General features: G+C 40.3%; 1 protein-coding gene across 1 annotated transcript in view; it reads left to right on the forward strand.

Annotated features, from left to right (window-relative positions):
• LOC136263545 (adhesion G protein-coupled receptor L3-like) overlaps positions 1 to 21,806 on the forward strand; it is a 75,251-nt gene that overhangs the window by 12,625 nt on the left and 40,820 nt on the right. Inside the window, exons 8-11 of the mRNA XM_066058179.1 lie at positions 6,122 to 6,257; positions 6,307 to 6,429; positions 11,512 to 11,587; positions 11,636 to 11,753. Of these exons, the coding sequence (XP_065914251.1) occupies positions 6,122 to 6,257; positions 6,307 to 6,429; positions 11,512 to 11,587; positions 11,636 to 11,753 (453 nt within the window). The remainder of the gene's footprint in view (positions 1 to 6,121; positions 6,258 to 6,306; positions 6,430 to 11,511; positions 11,588 to 11,635; positions 11,754 to 21,806) is intronic.

A 21,806-nucleotide genomic window follows, 5' to 3' on the forward strand; every position in this document is an offset into this window, starting at 1 on the left:
TGACTGTTCTATTAGGACTAAAAATCTTCATGGTTATTTACCTGAATGGCTCAGATCACAGAGTGATTGCCAGCTATTCTGGATTACATGAGGAATGTGAGGTGAGCATATCAACGTGTTTGGCCTAGTTTCTTGTACTTCAGCAAGTTTTTGTAGGATCCAAAAAAGGAAAAAGGAAGTGACGTCACTCCCACTGCCATATAAGTACTGCCACGTGTTCACACTAATCGGCCTTTTGCGGTTAGCTGATTGGAGTTAGGTTACTGACAAGGGAGACTCTGCTCTCTATGTACCAAAATAGGAGACTCTGCTCCTGCAGGTGAGTCTAAGCATTATCAATGGGTAAGGGATGGGTGGGATGCTGATATGCTCACCTCACATTCCTCATGTAATCCAGAATAGCTGGCAATCACTCTGTGATCTGAGCCATTCAGGTAATTACATTTCGGAATGCTCGGATCACATATCAACGTGATGTTTGTAGAGAATCTGTTGAGGAAGTGGACAGCACTGCTTGTCCCACCTGGTTGCTGTTACCTGGTTTGTAATAAAACCGTTCAAAAACAGATTCCAACCTCCAATCAGCGGCTTCCATTATTTGGTTTGTTGTAATTCCAGCTGATGCTGCTGCAGTAGCTGAAGCACTTCTCACTGAATGTGACTTGAAGGTGTCAGTATCTACACCAGCTAGCTTTAGCAGGGTAACTATCCATCTGGCCACTGAAGATGATGATATTGGGTTGTGAGGTTTTATAAAGGAAAGAAGTAACTTCTCCTTCCCCTCGCCTCTGAAGGACTCTGTCCTTGCTACATAGGCTTGCACGGCCTCCTTTGGGCATAGCCTTTTGTCAGAAAAGAATGAAGGAAAGGTGAATGGTTTAAGTGGCCTGGATGGCCGAGACTGTTTTGATAAACAGACTGGGTTGAATTGTATACCATCTGGTAACACTCTCATAGCTTTCAGGCTTAGGTTAGATAAATCATTGGACCTTGAAGGTCTTGTTAGGGCCAGTAATACTACTAGTTTGAGTGACAACGATTTCAATGATAAGGAGTCATTATCACCCAAGGCAACAATGTAGGATGTGACTTTGGATACTTCCCAAGTAGAGGTGTATTTAGGTAAAGGGGGTCTTTTGTTGTAAGCCCCTTTGAGCACTCTTACAATTGTAGGGTGTTGCCCAACTGGCTGGCCGTCAACTTTCTCATGAGTTGAGGAGATAGCTGAACGGTAAGAATTTAATGAGCTGTATTGGTAACCTTGTTTATAGAGCTCTGCTAAGAAATTGGCTACGTCACTTATAGGACCTGAAATCGGATTTCTATTTCGTTCACCACACCAACAGGCCCATTTACCGAAAGAGGAGTTGTATGACTTGGTGGATTTGTCTCTCCATGATGAGAGGACGAGGTCCATAGCTGACTGAGAAAGGTGGCTGCTTTCACATTGTTGGCAGATATAACCCACGTGGCTAGCTGTGGGATGATGTCTGGTAGAGTGTTCCGACACACTGGCTGTATTGTGTCTATTGACTGTGGTATAAGAACTGGCACTCTGACCAGCATTTGGAGGAGCATTGGGTACCATGCTTGGGCTTTCCAAACTGGTGCTACTAGTACCAGCTCTTGAACTCCTTGGGAGTATACAAGTGACAGGACTCTGCCTATCAGGCCCCAGGGTGGATTGGCATACAGTTTCCCTGGAAGTGAGTTCCAATCCTGAGTAAACGCATCTGTGGCCACTGCTAGAGGGTCTGGTTTCCAGCTCACATACACTGGGAGCTGTGATGATAGCCTGCTTGCAAACAGGTCTGTGGACAGTGGTCCCAGTAGCTGGTTGATTTTCTGGAATAAGATTGGAGACAGCATCCACTCTGACCTGTCGGACCATGATCTGGACTCCTTGTCCGCGATCGCATTCAGAACTCCTGGTAGGTGCTGAGCTTGAAGGAGGATGTTCTTCTTCATGCACCACAGCCACAGGTCCTTTGTAAGTTGTGACAGCATTGGTGACGCTGTCCCCCCCCCCCCCCCCCTTCTGTTGATATAGGCGACAGCCGTGGAATTGTCCAGCCGCAGGAGAATTGAGATGCCTGACTTCTCCTTTGCGTATGTCTGGACTGCAAGTGTGGCAGCTAACAGCTCTAGGCAATTGATGTGGAGGGATCGTTCGGCTGGGGACCATGGACCACTGGTCTGAACACCGTTGCAGGTTGCACCCCAGGCCAGTAGGGAGGCATCTGATGTTATTGTCATTGATAATGCCTGGGTGATCAGGCTTCTCCCATTCCAAGAGGTGAGGTGGAGTTCCCACCACTGAAGATCTTCCAGTGCCTGGGTGGATAGCTGGACTACAGTCTGGTAGTTTTGCTGGCTGTCTGATAGGGCTTGCTTCAGACAGATTTGTAGTGAACGACAAAATATGGGGGCCATTTGCAGGGTTGGGGTAGTCGCATTTAAATTCCCAAGGAGCTGGGAGAGTAATTGGGCTGATGGCTGTTTTATGGATAGCAGTCGGTGGACTTCCTATCTGATCTTTTTGATCTTCTCCCCTGGCAATTTCAGGTCCATTGACACTGAGTTCACCATCATTCCTAGGAATTCTATTTCTTGGGATGGACGCAGAATAGATTTCTTGCTGTTGATAATGAACCCCAAGTTCTCTAGGAGGAACGTCGAGACCTGGACGTGCTCCAAAAGCTTCTGCTTGGAGCTTGCCATCAATAACATGTCGTCCATGTAAATTACCATCTGGATGCCGAGGGATCTGAGCATTTCCACGGATGGCTTGAGTATCTTTGTAAAGACCCTTGGGGCTGTGCAGAGACCAAAGGGAAGACAGTTGAATTGAAACGTCTTTCTCTCCATCTTGAAGAGGAGTAAATGGCAAAATCGTGGGGCTATTGGGACCATGAAAAAGGCATCTTTCAGGTCTACTTTGGCCATCCAGTCATTTCTCCTCAGAAGAGCTTTGACTGTGTGTAGCCCCTCCATTTTGAAATGCTCTGATTTCACAAATTTGTTTAGGTGTTTCAGGTTGATGACGGGTCTCTGACCCCCATGCTTCTTGGGCACTATGAACATGTTGGAGTAGAACCCCTCTGTTGGAGTTGGGATTTGACTGATGGCCTGCTTCTGAAGGAGGGACTTTATCTCCTCCTCCAATATTGCAGTGTCCTCTGTGGACAGATGGGGGTTGCAGGGAGGAAAATTTTGGTAAGGAGTGGAAGCTAGGGACCCTCTATTACTGTCTGGATGACCCATGGCTCCTGAGTTAGAGCCTCCCAGATTGACCTGAATAGGCTGATCCTGCCAGCAAAGGTCTGACTGGACTGACAAATAGTCTCTGTCATTGGTGATATGCCTCTCTGAGACAGCTGAGTTCATGGTGGATTCTCTAGTGATAAGGAGAGATGTACTACTGGTAGTCCCAGGATGGTGTATTGGGTTGGCCCTGTCACTGGTTGAATTGGCTTCTCTGAAGCCTGCTGAGTGCTCTCTAAGATGTTCAGTGTGACCTCTGACATCTGTTGATTGGGGGCATCTGTACTTGTGTGGTGTTCTTTGACACTGGTTGTGTTAGTGTGCACTCTGTCACCTCTGAGGTCACTGGGTGTGTCAACACCCTGGCTTCCCTGATAGTGGACCCTAGACACCTGCTCTGGGTGTCGTTTACAGCCCTTTGAACTATCATACTGCTTAAAACATTTAATGGTTTGTTCAAACAACATACATTGTCTATGGTTGGGTATGTTTTCCTGCCTGGGGTTTTCTCTGACCCCTGCCTCTGCCCCTGCTGCTGCCACCACCATGGGACTGTTGGTGGTGGCTCTTCCGAAAAGACTGGCTTCGTCCATAGGAGCTGTTCAAGGAGGATTGCTTCAGATTTCTTATCGCCTCCATGTGTTCTTTCATCTTTATCTGAAAGGAGGAGCCAAATAGGAAGGGGGCAGCATCTTTAAAAGTGTCTTCATCCTTGACAAGGGTAGATAGTTCTTTTTTTAAACACACAGAGGCTTTCTGTCGTCGTTGAGACGAAAGGTGAGCAGACGCGTTGCCAATGAGCTTGAGTGCTTGTTGCGCAGACTCTGCTGCATCTTTGGGGGTAAGAGTACCCGCCCGGGCTGACTCTAGCATGTTGACTAGTGGGACGGCAGCATCCAGCACGTAGCCTTGCGTTCCAGCAATACCCCTGTCAGTTGCTTTAGCTGCTGGCGACATTCTGGATTGAATTGTGGGATCCAGTTTTGGCACCTTTGTGAAAGGCGTATCGGGGATCGGCTGCTTTCTTTTGAGGCTCTTCCTTTTCGCTGGTGGCAGCGAGTGGGAGAATGCATCCCGGACTATCTTGGCTGTGGTAGTCGATAGTGCTCTCGAGTCCCCATCCTTGGAGTCTGAGTCGGGCTGCCAGTATATTTGCTGGTTGTAGTCTGGGACTTCCTCTTCTCGCTCTCCCCAATCGCACGTCGCGGTGGTTGGGTCTGCTTCCTCGTGGGGAATGTCCTCTGCCCCCTCGGCTGTGTCACGGACGTCGACGTTGAGGAGGCTGTGCTGCTCGGTCTGGGACGGCTCTGAGAGGAGGCTGTGCTCCTCGGACGGGACGATCGACGTGGTGGGGAGACTCTGCTCCCGGGCGGCGGTCACGGTCTGTAGAGTGGAGGGGCTCTGCCCTTCTATTACAGCGACCCTTGAAGAGATGTTTCCGAGTTCATCGAAAACTGAAGCGTGGTTTGCAGCAATTTCCTTACGCAGGGTCTCATGACAGCTGCGATGACTCCTAGGGAGGATTTCGACTGTGTCGACGATGGTGACGGTGCTTCTTGCGGTGGCGGCGTCGAGAAGAATCGCTTGAAGACATGATTGAATACGAATCCTACTTTCGTTTGCTGAGCAAAAAAAAAGGCCGATTAGTGTGAACACGTGGCAGTACTTATATGGCAGTGGGAGTGACGTCACTTCCTTTTTCCTTTTTTGGATCCTACAAAAACTTGCTGAAGTACAAGAAACTAGGCCAAACACGTTGATATGTGATCCGAGCATTCCGAAATGTAATTATGCACAGTTTTAGAGATATGGATTTTTCAGATTTATGGACCATCCTGGTCCCAAGGGATTCGAATAACTGAGGTTCCACTGTACTAGCAAGCATACAAATTTGAGATATACCCAGTAAAGCAGTCACAAAACATTGAGTGACTTTTTATTAGGGTACATGACTCTCTATTAGAGTATATCTTGATCTTCTTGTGCCAATTTTATGCTAGCAGTGTTTTAGAATGTGCCTTCATGAAATTCTTCAAGAAAAAAAAATGTGAATTTTAATTGTCTATTCCAGAAAATTGTCAAATTTAACTATTCCTGATTCTTTTTTGCCACCAATTATTCCAGAAATTATTTGACATAATGTTTGAATTCCTACCTATATGCCACATGAAAAGAATGATGGTGCCAGACGGGACAGTTCTATTTACCCAATGTACTATTACTTAATGCATATTGGATTTCTTTTACTTAGCTACTAGTTTTCAGTTACTTTAATGGTGTATATTGACTATGCAGTGTAGGTTTTTATATGATAACAAAATTGAAGCAATTGGCCACCTAACCATGACCTTTGTTCTAGAGGAAAAAGGAATAGGACATGCCAAAATAAGAACTATAATGCTTGTTGCTGCTAAAAGTATATGCCAAGCCCAAGCAAGTTTACTGTGTGACATCAAGCTCTTAAAATTGCATTAATTTTGTTTGAATTCCAGCTAGTTGGTACAATAATATCAGTCAATAAATCTATCTTGAATGTTACAATGAAAGATAGAAGCTCAAAAAACTTAATAAGTATTCTTGGTTGGCTGAAAGGAAAATGAATTTGGCAGTATCCTATGGCTGGTTTGACCATATATTATTGTGACATAAGACAAATCTTTACGATCCCTACTACTTGTGAATACCATACTAAATAATGGAAGGAATATTGTAAATTTACTTTTACATAATTCTTTAAATTCTCTACCTGACAGCATTAGCACATTCATTCATGCAAGAATTCTAACATTAGCCTTTTTGATTCTTACATTAATCTTCTACTGCTAGTTAAACTTGAATTATGCAGAATTCTATACAGGATGATGATAAACCAAATAACAGTACAGGAGCACAAGTTCTTCAGCTTATCACAAGGCAATCATCACTGTTGGGAAGCACTCTTAAATTAAGTAACAATGAATCAGCTGACATTACTATAGTTGGAAATAACATTGGTTAGTGCAATAGTTCTTGTTGCCCTTGTGAAATGCTCTTATACCACAGTTATGAATGCTCAGCTGCTGTCTCAAGCAGACATTAACAATGGCACTGGCATCACTTTTCCAATGGAAGGAAGTGATCTAGAGAGTGTTTTGGCTTCTTCCAAAGTTCCTACTGCAGCAATAAGTAATTAAAAAATATATATATGTATAACTTTCAATAATCATGGGTGTTGTGTATATATATATCTAATCCAAAACAGCCAAGCTGTAAAAAAAGTGTGCGGCCCTCAAAAAGGCTATGGTGAAAAAAGATGTGAAATCCAAGGTGGCGGCCAAGAAATGGCTGTGATGGTAGGTTAATGGTAAAAATTTTAATAACGACAATTCAAGTGAATTTTTGTGCCACTTAGTCTTGGCAAAAAAATTCACCTAAATTGCCGTTATTAAAATTTTTACCATTAACCTACCATCACAGCCATTTCTTGGCCGCCACCTTGGATTTCACATCTTTTTTCACCATAGCCTTTTTGAGGGCCGCACACTTTTTTTACAGCTTGGCTGTTTTGGATTAGATTTCAATTCTTTTTGTATTTGTATACCACAAAGCCGGCCTATGGCCAGCTTTGGGACTTTTTTAACCTGTCTTTTTTTCTTTACTACAAGAAGAAGAAAATGTGAAGCAGATGTACTTTAAATATTTCTGATTTTATCAGTAAATGTACAAATTATATATATAATACATATATTTATCATAGAACTCTCCATGGTGGTTTCTTTGTAACTGAACACTCTACAAGGTGACTTCTTCTTGCTGCTCTCTCTGCAGGGTGAATGTTTGTAGCTGAACAATCTACAAGGTAACTTCTTCTAGCTGATCTATCTACAGGGTGATTTATTTGTAGCTGAACTATCTACAAGGTAACTTCTTTTAGCTGATCTCTCTACAGGGTGATTTGTTTGTAGCTGAATTCTGTGCAGGAGATTTGTTTGCAGCTGAGTTCTTTACAGAATGGTTTCTTTGTATCTGAACTCTCTACAAGGTAACTTCTTATAACTGATCTTTCTACAGGGCAATTTGTTTGTGGCTGAATTTTCTACAGGGTGATTTCTTTGCAGCTGAACTCTCTACATGGTGGTTTCTTTGTAACTGAACTCTCTACAAGGTAATTTCTTCTAGCTTATCTCTCTACAGGGAGATTTGTTTGTAGCTGAACTCTCTACAGGTAATTTGTTTGCAGCTGAACTCTCTACATGATGGTTTCTTTATAGCTGAACTCTCCACAAGGTAACTTCTTCTAGCTAAACTTTCTAAAGGGTGATTTGTTTGTAGCTGAACTCTCTACAAGGAGACTTATTCTGGCTGATCTCTCTACAGGGAGATTTGTTTGTAGCTGAACTCTCTACAGGTGATTTCTTTGCAGCTGAACTCTCTACATGATGCTTTCTTTGTAGCTGAACTCTCTACAAGGTTACTTCTTCTAGCCGATCTTTCTACAGGGTGATTTGTTTGAGCTGAACTCTATACAAGGAAACTTCTTCTAGCTGATCTCTCTACAGGGAGATTTATTTGTAGCTGAACTCTCTACAGGTGATTTCTTTGCAGCTGAACTCTCTACATGATGGTTCTTTGTAGCTGAACTCTCTACAAGGTAACTGATGTCTCTACAAGGTCACTAGTTTGTAGCTGAACTCTTTACGTAGTGGTTCCTTTGTAACTGAACTCTCTACAAGGTGACTTCTTCTAGCTGATCTTTCAAGAGGATGATTTGTTTGTAGCTGAACTCTCTACAAGGAAACTTCTTCTAGCTGATCTCTCTACAGGGAGATTTATTTGTAGCTGAACTCTCTACAGGTGATTTCTTTGCAGCTGAACTCTCTACATGATGGTTCTTTGTAGCAGAACTCTCTACAAGGTAACTTCTTCTAACTGAACTCTCTACAGGGAGATTTGTTTGCAGCTGAACTTTCTTCATGATGGTTTCTTTGTAGCTGAACTCTCTACAAGGTAACTTCTTCTAGCTGATTTTTCTACAGGGTGATTTGTTTGTAGCTGATTTTTCTACAGGGTGATTTGTTTGCAGCTGAACTCTCTATATGGTGGTTTCTTTGTAGCTGAACTCTCTACAAGGTGACTTCTTCTAGCTGATCTCTCTACAGGGAGATTTATTTGTAGCTGAACTCTCTACAGGTGATTTCTTTGCAGCTGAACTCTCTACATGATGGTTCTTTTTAGCTGAACTCTCTACAATGTGACTTCTTCTAGCTGATCTTTCTACAGGGTGATTTGTTTGTAGCTGATCTCTCTACAGGGAGATTTGTTTGCAGCTGAACTCTCTACATGATGGTTTCTTTGTAACTGAACTCTCTACAAGGTAATTTCTTCTAGCTGATCTGTCTACAGGGAGATTTGTTTGTAGCTGAACTCTCTACAGGTGATTTGTTTGCAGCTGAACTCTCTACATGATGGTTTCTTTGTAGCTGACCTCTCCACAAGGTAACTTCTTCTAGCTGATCTTTCTACAGGGTGATTTGTTTGTAGCTGAACTATCTACAAGGAAACTTCTTCTAGCTGATCTCTCTACAGGGAGATTTGTTTGTAGCTGAACTCTCTACAGGTGATTTCTTTGCAGCTGAACTCTCTACATGATGGTTCTTTGTAGCTGAACTCTCTACAAGGTGACTTCTTCTAGCTGATCTTTCTACAGGGTGATTTGTTTGTAGCTGATCTCTCTACAGGGAGATTTGTTTGTAGCTGAACTCTCTACATGATGGTTTCTTTGTAACTGAACTCTCCACAAGGTAATTTCTTCTAGCTGATCTCTCTACAGGGAGATTTGTTTGTAGCTGAACTCTCTACAGGTGATTTGTTTGCAGCTGAACTCTCTACATGATGGTTTCTTTGTAGCTGAACTCTCTACAAGGTAACTTCTTCTAGCTGATCTTTCTACAGGGTGATTTGTTTGTAGCTGAACTATCTACAAGGAAACTTCTTCTAGCTGGTCTCTCTACAGGGAGATTTGTTTGTAGCTGAACTCTCTACAGGTGATTTGTTTGCTGCTGATCTCTCTACATGATGGTTCTTTGTAGTTGAACTCTCTACAAGGTGACTTCTTCTAGCTGATCTTTCTACAGGGTGATTTGTTTGTAACTGAACTCACTACAGGTGATTTGTTTGCAGCTGAACTCTCTACATGATGGTTTCTTTGTAGCTGAACTCTCTACAAGGTAACTGATGTCTCTACAAGGTCACTAGTTTGTAACTGAACTCTCTACGTGGTGGTTCCTTTGTAACTGAACTCTCTACAAGGTGACTTCTTCTAGCTGATCTTTCAAGAGGGTGATTTGTTTGTAGCTGAACTCTCTACAAGGAAACTTCTTCTAGCTGATCTCTCTACAGGGAGATTTGTTTGTAGCTGAACTCTCTACAGGTGATTTCTTTGCAGCTGAACTCTCTACATGATGGTTCTTTGTAGCTGAACTCTCTACAAGGTGACTGCTTCTAGCTGATCTTCTACAGGGTGATTTGTTTGTAGCTGATCTCTCTACAGGGAGATTTGTTTGCAGCTGAACTCTCTACATGATGGTTTCTTTGTAACTGAACTAGGTGACTCCTTCTAGCTGATCTTTCTACAGGGTGATTTGTTTGAAGATGAACTCTCTACAAGATAATTTCTTCTAGCTGATCTCTCTACAGGGAGATTTGTTTGTAATTGAACTCTCTACAGGTGATTTTTTTGTAGCTGATTTCTCTACATGATGGTTTCTTTGTAGCTGAACTATCTACAAGGAATCATTTTGTTAACAATTTTGACAGTAATAACCTATGTACTTTTTATTTCCGTTGCCCTGTTTCAAATGTTTAAACATTCCAGCTCCTACAAATTATTTTATTCTTTAACTTGTACTCTTTATACTACCCCTTGTAATTATTATTTGTAGTTATATAGCTTATTGTAATTTGTAAGTAATTAATTATGGCTACCAGTGCAAGACACTGGTAGACCTTTAGTTCTGTAATTTAATTGTTATAAGCTCTTAAATATTGTTTAATTTTGTTTATTGATCTGTACAGTTCTGTAAAGTATTAATAATAATAATAATAATAATAAACAATAATAACAAGGTAGCTTCTTCTATTGATCTCTCTACAGGGCGATTTGTTTGTAGTTGAACTCTCTACATGGTAGTTTCTTTGCAGCTGAACTCTACAAGGTGATTTCTTCTAGTTGAACTATCTCTTTCCATAGTTGCATGAACTCCCTACAAGGTAACTTCTTCTAGCTGATCTCTCTACAGGGTGAATTGTTTGTAGCTGATCACTCTACAGGGTGAATTGTTTGTAGCTGATCTCTATACAGGTTACCTGTTTCTAGCTGATCTCTTGAATTCTCTTCAGGGTGACTGCTCTATTAGGATGACTGCTCTATTAGAGTATCTCGATCTCGCACTTGCTGCACCAAGTTGGATTTCGTGTTATAACTCCGTGGCTTTAAGTCTGATTCTTCTACACCATTGAAGAGCCTTTCTAAGATGATTACTCCATCTATACAGCGATTTTCAAAGCATTACCCCAAGCGGTTTATCTGGTAGGCATGGCAAGTAATAGTTTTTTATTAGCTAATCTCGATTGCGTAATTGTTACACACTGTTGGTTTTTTCGTTGTATCTTCCTGGTTTTTAGCTCGATTTCTTTCAAACCACAAAAGGTTTGAGGTTCAATAGTTAACCTATTCACCCACCGATTTTCAGCTTCTTCCCATACGCGGTTTACCCTGTAGGCGTGACAACATATTGGTGTTATTTTTCGTGAATAATCGCTCATAACTCTTTGCCTGTGTATCGTATTCCAACCAAAGTTGGTACAGAGATGCGCCTTTATATCCCCCTTCTGTGTGCCAATTTTCAAGGCGATCGGATATGGCGTTCGCGTTTTATAGCAGTTTTTGTAAGTGTGCGAAAAGAGGAAGAAAAATAAGAAGAAGAAGAGAAAAAAAAACCAAGAAACTAAGCCAATTTGTGAAGTCGCATATCTCGGGAACACGCGAAGCGATTTCGCTCAAATTTGGAATGTGGAGTCCTGTAGGTGGAGGGAATGTCCACAGCAAAAATCGTCTTGTTTCATCAAGGCAGCACAGAGCTACGGAGGTGCGAAAATTGCGTTTTCTTCCTTCCTGTCAATATACTCACGGGTGTTGCGCGCCGGCTTCTTGGGCCGCACGACACACTACCGTGTGTCTTGATATACATATATATATATATGCTACAGTATCAGAAGAAGATCCTGTGTTAGTGATAAACACATACCTGGCAGATCCTTTTTACCTCCCTGATGATTTTGATGGGTGAGTGGCACTGTATCTGTCTAGTATATCTACATACATAATACACAGGGTTGGAGAATTCAGCCTATCATCTCCTGTACTCATGGTTCAACTTAGTAGTAATAACTCCAGCAACACTAAATTTTCAGAAGATGACTACTTGCTGCTAAACTTTACTATTTTTGAGGTATGTTTCATAGTGTAAGACAGCATACAAGATGTAAATACTGCTTCATATCACAACACAACTAAATCATTATGATAATCTATGACAAAAAATAGTTTGCTGAAATTGTTTCGGGATGAATTTTTGTTTGATGCTAAGATCATTTTACAGCACATAAAACATCTCTTACTGCTCAAAATGTAGCAAAACACAAGTATTGGATTCTATTATAAATACAGTACAGTAGTACTGTGTGGTAGGGTTCCACCCCAAAGTGACAGGCATCGCTAAAAAGGCTGCATATAGAAACCATCATATGAGATGAAAAGTACCTTTATGAAATTGTCTTACTCCATTAGAGTGACCAAACAAGAAAATATAGGCAGCCAAGTGTTTAATTTTAAAAATTGCGAAAACTCAAATTTTAGTCTGCCTGCCTGCCTGCCTGCCTGCCTGCCTGCCTGCCTGCCTGCCTGCCTGCCTGCCTGCCTGCCTGCCTGCCTGCCTGCCTGCCTGCCTGCCTGCCTGCCTGCCTGCCTGCCTGCCTGCCTGCCTGCCTGCCTGCCTGCCTGCCTGCCTGCCTGCCTGCCTGCCTGCCTGCCTGCCTGCCTGCCTGCCTGCCTGCCTGCCTGCCTGCCTGCCTTACCAAATTTGTAAGGCTAGAGGCCAAAACAACATACAATAAAAATTATTAATTTAATAATGAAGTAGGATTCCAGTGATAAAAAGTAAGCGATGATGGTAACTATGGAGGAAAATCCCTACTAGCAATGTGTTAAATCCCTAAATTTACTATCCTTTCAATGCTAAAGTAGGGATTTTCTCACATTGTTGCAATGCCAAATAGGGATTTTTCCTCATACCTATCATTATTTTTTGTTTCGCTACTTTTCATTGCTTAAACCCTACTTCATTTTAAAATTAATCCTTGATTGCACTTGTTCATGTACCCTATTTTGTTAGCGCAAAATACATGTGTGGCTGTGACAGCTGTTCTAGAATATTGTTACTCAGCTACATAATAGATTAAGCTAGGGAGCTGGTACAATGCCTTGTTTTCTATAGAGCTAGATTGTTGAGGAGAATGGCTTCAGCACTGATTATTAGAGGTGTTGTGGTGCATTCTGAAAATGGCAAGGTGTTGTTTTGCAATAGCGCAATGTGTCTTCTCTACGGCTGTTTTGGTTATTGCACATATTTGGATAGATTGCTGAGATGCTTTTCCTACTATTCTTGTTTGTAAGGGTGAAGCATATAGTAGCTGAAAACAAAGCATAACAGCCACCTCCATTTCCACTATGTAATTGATTTTTGGGGTGTGTGTTTTGACACAAAATTACTTTATGGAATTTTTAGTACCACTCTTTCTTTTAATGTGGTATGTGTGGGTCATTTGCATAATTATGTTATTAATTATTTAAAACAGTAAACAAACAAGTAGAAGGAAAATCAGGGAATTTTAAGTTGATCAAAGAAAAAGTAGTGAAACAAGAGTACAACTAAAACTGGTGAAACAAGGAAGGTTACCTATACTTGCAGATATACTAGTGGACATTTAATTCTTATGGTTATAGACTTAAGTTTGGGGATTTAATGTACACTACTATATTTGCTGGAAAAGGCAACCTTCTTTGTTTCACCACTTTTAGTTATTCCACTGTTTTGCTACCTTTTTCATCTTGATCTCTAATCTCATTTAAGGAGTGTATCATTTTATAAGAGCAGCTTAACTACTACCTGACTACCAGGAATGCTACTACAGTCCTTTAAGTACCTCAAATAGTTTTGTGGCATCTAAATATGTTCCTACAAGGAAAGTGTTGATACATAATATCAACGTCTTGGTATGGCTTACTGGCATATGCATAAAGAAGAAGACAACCATTACTGAAGATAAAAGAATGGCAAAGCACAGAAAGCAGACTTTCATCATAACCAGGAAAGGCACATCCCACATGTGTTGTGGCATAAAATTAATGGTGCAGCGAAAAGAACTGGAACAGTGAAGAAATCTAGCCCATATCCATATCCATTATCGAGTTGTGTTTGGCTGGAAACATTAGTTAGTTAGTGAGTTAGTGAGTTAGTTAGTTAGTTAGTTAGTTAGTTAGTTAATTAGTCAGTCAGTCACAGTCAGTCAGTCAGTCAGTCAGCATAAAATTCTGTTAAATAGAATTTTGTAAATTCCATAGAAACCTTTTGGAAAGATTTGGGGTTGGTCTGAAGTCATCTTTAGGCTTGGCTGTACTTAACCAATGTTGCCAAGCTGAGAAATTGAGGCTGATTTTAGGGTGATTTTTAGATGGAAAATCCCATACAGTTGTTCACAGTCTACTGTACTACCGTGCTATATGATATATAGTGAAGATCAAAATACCGTGCTGTGCCATAAGACTGATATATTATGACAAACTGTGGTATATAAGTGCATGATAGATCACTGTTTGTGGCTACGTTTACCATATATGTAGATTGTAACTTCATACATTCCAAGAAATCCATACATAAACAGTAAACAAGTTTCTAATGCTGAGTGCCTAAATCAACCAAGAATTATTCACCTCAGTGGCTGAGAGGATTGTTGATGAACTTTTGTCTCCTATGTGGATAACTCAGTAATAATGAGTAGGTACTCATCTTTGACAGATAGAGATGGGTCTCATTCTTTTTTGTATCCCCTTAGCATGTACCTCTCTTAAATAGTGAGTCACAACAGTTCTTTAAGAGCTTAAATTCAATCTTAAAATAAGTTGATTACATTTCCTGAATTTTGCAATCCACATAGCAAGAGATATAAACTACAGGAATTACTATTAATTTTCTGTATTTTCACTACAAACTTGCTTAAGCAATTGCACATGCTTTTCTGGTCAGCAGAGATAAGTATGTTACTGGGCACTTCTCTTCAGGGATCAAGATGTTTTTATTTCTGGCTGTTCACCAAGACTCGAAGTTGCATTAAGCCCACTCCATGTTCTTTGCTGTGTTGTCGGGCTCTTCACCTTCTTAAGTTTAGCTATATATATTGTACCAATAGGTTATCTTCTACGTATTCTCTGCTGTCACTTTGCCCAGTCTTTTCCATTGCTGGTACATTGTTTATCTAATTCTTTTACTTTAGATGATAGTGTGCCAACAGTTTTGCTTTAGACAATGTGCAAGTTTTTGCTACTTTAGTGCCTTGACCTAAGGCATTTTGCTTCATCCATCACTGGTGATGAACATGAATGACAAGGGCACTACCCAAGTAACGGTAAACAAAATCTCAGGTTTGGCTCTTTACACTGAGCAACCTTTATTTTTAAAGCTTTCAACAATGTCTCACTCACAGCAGCACATGGCATTCCATACACTATTAACAAATTTTTATACAATATATAGACAACATTATTTCAATGCTGACAACAATTGAATTCATTAGTCACATTTATAAATTGAATCAGGAAGTAGATGACGTGTTGGGTAGGGTAATTGGTTAGGGTAAATTTAAGGTTATTCCTTGCTTAAAGTGGTGGTCAAGCGGCTATCAGGCAGCTCATCTGAGTGGAAGTTATACAAACTCTTAACTACATTACATAATTTATTGCATAATAATTATATAACTAAGTAATAATAATAATACAAATGTGACATCATAAATAATTAATTCACAGATCAGCTAGAAGGATCACCTTGTAGAGAGTTCAGCCTACAAGGTATAGAACAGAACACTAACCGGTATTGGGTGAAGCGATATCCGAACGTTAAATAAAACGACGGGTTTGTTTCTGCGACTCTTAATGACCAAGTACGGTTTTTTTAATAATGCCATCCTAGCAACATCAATTGAGTTCCTGGCAACCAGTTCAAACGTATCACACATTACTAAGCACCCACCTGTATAACCTGTTTGAGCGTCCAGTAACTAGTTTATTAACCGTGATTTTTCATTCATAGCAACCAGCTTATATGTGCTGTGCGTTAAACTAGTTGTTATATACGTTGAACTTACGTGCCTCTATAATCCGGCTATGGTGGAACTTTGAGCTCATACACCTAACTCAATCAAGTTAATAGAAGAAATGCTATAAACACTCAATGGAATATTCCAGCTGCATTGCTACAAGCTTCACCACAAGCAATCAATCCAATTTGCACATCTGGTGAAGGTAATTTACGTATATTGTATTAACACATTCATTAACATATTACAGAAAACATGAGTACTAATGAAAGTGCAGATTCTTCACAGATTGACAGCAGCACCTCTGCCATAGATCAGAACACCTCCACTGATCTTAACGTCAGTATTTCAAGTGCGAGTCCTTGTACCACATCACACCTGAAAGGCAGTAGAGTTATTAGCCTTGAGAAATTACTTGATGCTCTTCACACCATTACCTGTCATAGTGACTTGATGCTCTTCACACCATTACCTGTCATAGTGCAGGTGGTTGAATTAACAGGTAAAGTAAAATGTGGTGTCCTTGGTTGCACTCTATTAGCTAAATGCAGTGAGGAATTTAAAATAAGATCATGTGACAAAATAGATTTAACAAGGGAGGATGGTACAAAAAGGACAACATACCAAACAAATGTAGTGGCTGTGATGGGCCAGATGTCTACTGGTGGTGGATGTAGCAGCCTGGAAGAATCCATAAGTATAATGGATGTACCCTCACTGTCAAAACCAATGTTTATCGACACTGAAAGGTGCTTAGGATTGGCCTTTGAGGACTACCTCGCTGAGTTAATATTGAAGGCTGGAAAAGAAGAAAAGCAAATAACCATACAAAATGAAACACAACATCATGAAATACCTGCCATTAGTGTTATTGTTGACGGGGGGTAGTCCAAGAGATCACATGGCCATTCCTACAATGCAAACTTAGGGGTTGGTGCTATATTTGGTGCTGAACAACAAAACTTCTTTATATAGGAGTCCACAACAAGTATTGTGCTACTTGTTCCATCACAAAGAAAAAATAATTTACTCCTCAGCACAAATGCTTCAAAAAATGGAGTGGGTCATCCACTTCCATGGAAGCAGATATCATTGCAGCTGGATTGGAGTCAATGCATCGTCTCCACTGCACTGAGGTGATTGGGGATGGTGACAGTTCAGTGCTTCACACAGTTCAGAAAACAGTACTATATAGTAGAGATGTAAAAAACAGTAGTGTACCAACTATGCTATAAAATGCTATCTGGGAAGACTTGAGCAGTTGGCAAAAGACTATCCAAGTTTTTGGGGATGTGATGGCTTCACTAAATCAGTTATCACAAAAATACCTTATAATGCACACTTTGCCATATGCAAACATTCTTCCACCAATGATGTTGCTAAACTTAGACATTTGAATGACCTACCACCAAACTCTTGTTTGAAGTAGAGCAGGTTGGAGACAGACTGGTCAACAAAACTGCTGAGTTTATCAGCAATCAAATGACCAACTTGACAATGTTTCGTGTCAGTTTGAATGTTTCATGTCAGTTCGAAATATTTCATGTCAGTTCAGAATGTTTCGTGTCAGTTCTTCTGTACTACTGCACGGACTTTCAAATATGATTATTCAAGCTACATACCAATTTTAAGATCATTGCTCTAAGCGGTTTGCCTGTTAAGTAGGCATAAAAACCAATAGTTTATTATTTATTCATAAAACTCGATCTTCATAATTGTGACACACAGACATGGGTTAGGGTTTGTGTCATATCTCCATGGTCTTTATGTTGATACCTTTCAAACCACAAAAAGGCACTCCTACAATGGTTAGTCCATCTACATAGCAATTTTCAACTCGTTCCTTAATGGGGTTTACCCTGTGGACGTGATGGAAGTTTGACCTTATTTTACGTGAATAATCGGTCATAACTCTTTGAATTTTCATCAGATTCCTATCAAACTTGGTACTGAGATCTGCTTTAATGCACCATTTATGTGTGCCAAATTCAGCCCAATTTGAGCATGCATTACTGTTTTATGGTGGTTTTGCAAAGTGTGCAAAATGAAGAAGAAAAATCAAATTGAAATTTTGGCTGCACGTATCTCTGAAATAGCCGGAGCAATTTTCTTCAAATTCAGTATGTAGACTCCCCTTTCTGTCAGACACGTCTGTAGCAAATTTGTTTTCAATAATTAGATCAGGGATCACAGAGCTATTTATGTGTGAAAATTGCATTTCTTTCTTCCAGTCAATATACTCACGGTGTGGTGCACCAGCTTCTTGGGCCACACGACACACTACCGGGTGTCTTGATTCCGTTAAGGTGATTTTCATTATGTAAGATGTCTCTAGGATGATTTTTGAAGGCCACATTTTAGGCGGCGCACTTTAATTTTTGGGAGGATACCTACTTAAACAGTACTACCGTACTGTTTGATATACTTTAGCTTTTTAAGTTAAAAATGACTTGGTATAGCATGAATACTTTATAGTGTCAATAAACTGTAAGTACTTCTCTAGCAGTGATGGTTTATTGACTCAATTAGTGATTATTCAAACACTAATTAAGTTTTTTTTAGATATGCACTTTTCATTCAGGTACAGCTTTATATTTTTTCTTTGTCATGGTAAGAAGCCATTTGTCAACTAATTTTGTCACTCAAGTCATAGCTCATCATAGAAGTGTTCTACAAAAATTCTGTTCCACCAACTTTTCCAGCAATCTCTGTAAAATAGCATGTGTATCAAGTTGCCCCAAGTTATTTTTTGGGCTTATTTAATAGCAGTGATCCCATTTTGTAGATAGAGACAAATCTATTTTGCTTTTTTTGCACTTATGTTTCTTCCAGTAATTCTTATACCTAATCCAAAACAGCAAAGCTATAAAAAAAGGTGCGGCCCCTAAAAAGGCCAAGGTTAAAAAAGATGTGAAATTCAAGGTGGCGGCCAAGAAATGGCTGTGATGGTAGGTTACTGGTAAAAAATTTAATAACGACAATTCAGGTGAATTTTGTGCCAAGACCAAGCAGCACCAAATTCACCTGAATTGTCGTTATTAAAATTTTTACCATTAACCTACCATCACAGCCATTTCTTGGCCGCCACCTTGGATTTCACATCTTCTTTCACTTTGGCCTTTTTAGGGGCCGCACCTTTTTTACAGCTTGGCTGTTTTTGATTAGATCAATGGCAGATCCAGGATGGGGCATTTGGGGAAAATGACCCCCCCCCTTCAAGAAATTGCATACAAGATCGAGATACTCTAATAGAGCAGTCAATTACTCTAATAAAGCAGTCACAATGTTCATGAAGCAGTGTAGCTTATCTATGAAGCTATAAATAGGATTTTATTTTACGTAACAGACGTGATATATTTGGTAAAGGATAACTAGCTATTATTGTTGTGACCTTTTTTTTTTTTTTTTTGGTCTTCAACTGTTTTTCAGCAAGGTGCCCCCCCACTCTTTCTAAACTCTGGATTCGCCCCTGTAGATACCACTTCTTTTTGTATTTGTATACCCTAAAGCTGGCCATAGGCTGGCTTTGGGGCTTTTTAACCTATCCTATTTCTTTACCACAGGAAGAATAAAAAGACAGAGCAGATTTTTAATACTTCAACTGTTTTTGATTTTATCAATAAATATATTTATTACATGTCTATTATTCCCTACTGGATAACTTATTCGCAGCTGATCTTTCTACTAAGGGACTTGAAATGTAGCTAAACTCTCTATAGGTTGATTTGTTTGTAGCTGCACTCTCTACAGGGTGATTTGTTTGCATCTGAACTCTCTACAGGGCGATTTGTTTGTAGAAGAACTCTCTACAGGATAGTTTCTTTGTCACTGAACTCTCTACAAGGTGACTTGTTTCTAGCTGGCTCTCTACAAGATGACTTCCTCTAGTTGATTTCTCTACAAGGTGACTTGTATCTAGCTGAACTATCTACAGGATGATCTGTTTGTAACTGAAATCTGTACAGGGTGACTTGTTTCTAGCTAATCTCTCTATAGGGTAACTTATTTTTAGCTGAACTCTCTACAGAGTGGGTTCTTTGTAGCTGAACTCTCTACAAGATCACTTCTTCTAGCTGATCTCTCTATAGGGTGACCTAATCTCTCTGTAGGGTGACTTTTATCTAGCTGAACACTCTACAGGGTGATTTGTTTGTAGCTGAACTCTCTACAGGGTAATTTATTTGCAGCTGAACTCTATGCAGGATGATTTGTTTGTAGCTGAACTCTCCACAGGATGGTTTCTTTGTAGCTGAACTCTCTACAAGGTGACTTGCTTCTAGCTGATCTCTCTACAGGGTGACGTGTATAGCTGAACTCTCTACAGGGTGATCTGTTCATAGCTGAACTCTCTGGGTGATGTGTTTGTAGCTGAACTCTCTACAGGATGGTTTCTTTGTAGCTGGTCTCTACAAGGTGACTTGTTTCAAGCTGATCTCTCTACAAGGTGACTTCTCCTACTACAGGGTGACTTGTATCTATAGCTGAACTATCTACAGGATGATGATCTGTTTGTAGCTGAAATCTCTACAGGGTGATTTGTTTGTAGCTGAATTCTCTACAGGATGACTTGTTTCTACATATAGCTGATCTCTGTATAGGGTAACTAGTTTCTAGTTGAACTCTCTACAGAGTGGGTTCTTTGTTGCTGAACTCTCTACAAGGTGACTTCTTCAAGCTGACCTCTCCATAAGGTAACCTGAGGTCTCTGCAGGGTGACTGTTATCTTGCTGAACACTCTACAGGGTGATTTGTTTGTATCAAAACTATCTATAGGGTAATTTTTTTATACCTGAACTTTCTACAGGGTGATTTGTTTGTAGCTGAACTCTCTGCAGGGTGATCTGATCTCTCTACAGGGGGTGATTTGTTTGTAACTGATATCTCTACAGGTAGATTTGTTTGTAAGTGAACTCTCTACAAGGTGATTTGTTTGTAGCTGATTTCTCTACAGGGTAATTTGTTTGTAGCTCAACTCTCTACAAGATGATTTGTTTGTAGCTGAACTCTCTACAGGGTGATGTGTTTCTAGCTGATCTCTCTACAGGGTGATTTTTTTTGGTAGCTGAACTCTCTACAGGGTGATTTGTTTGTAGCTGATCTCACTACAGGGTGATTTAAGTTGTAGCTGCTCTCTCTACAGTGGGTGATTTGTTTGTAACTGAAATTTCTACAGGTTGATTTGTTTGTAGCTGAAGTCTCCACAAGGTGTTTTGTTTGTAGCCGATCTCTCTACAGGGTAATTTGTTTGTACCTGAACTCACTGCAAGGTGATTTGTTTGTAGCTGACCTCTCTACAGGGTGATGTTTGTAGCTGAACTCTCTACAGGGTGATTTGCTTGTAACCGAATTCCTTATATTGTGTCTAGTGTCTATATAGCTGATCTCTCTACAGGTTGATTTGTTTGTAGCTGAACCCTCTACAGGGTGATTTGTTTGTAGCTGATCTCTCTACAGGGTGATTGTTTGTAGCTGAACCCTCTACAGGGTGATTTGTTTGTAGCTGATCTCTCTACAGGGTGATTGTTTGTAGCTGATCTCTCTACAGGGTGATTTGGTTGTAGCTGATCTCTTTACAGGGTGATTTGTTTGTAACCGAATTCCCTATATTGTGTCTAGTTTCTAGCTGATCTCTCTACAGGTTGATTTATTTGTAGCTGAACTCTCTACAGGGTGATTGGTTTGTAACTGAACCCTCTACAGGATTGTTTCTTTGTCACTGAACTCTCTACAAGGTGACTTGCTTCTAGCTGATCTCTGTAGACGGTGACTTCTTCTAGCTGATCTCTCTACAGGGTGACTTGTATAGCTGAACTCTTTACAGGGTGATCTGTTCATAGCTGAACTTTCTACAGGTTGATTTGTTTGTAGCTGAAATCTCTTGTTTCAAACTGATTTCACTGTAGGGTAACTTGTTTGTAGCTGAACTCTCTACAGGATGGTTTCTTTGTAGCTGAACTCTCTACAGAGTGATTTTTTTTTGTAGCTGAACTCTATATAGGATGATTTGTATGTACCTGAACTTTCTACAGGGTGATTTGTTTATAGCTGAACACTCTGCAGGGTGATTTGTTTGTAGTTGATTTCTCTACAGGGTTTCTTTGCAGCTGAGATCTCTACAGGGCAACTTCTTC

Source organism: Dysidea avara, chromosome 1, assembly GCF_963678975.1.
Source record: "Dysidea avara chromosome 1, odDysAvar1.4, whole genome shotgun sequence".
Classification (NCBI taxonomy): Eukaryota; Metazoa; Porifera; class Demospongiae; order Dictyoceratida; family Dysideidae; genus Dysidea; species Dysidea avara.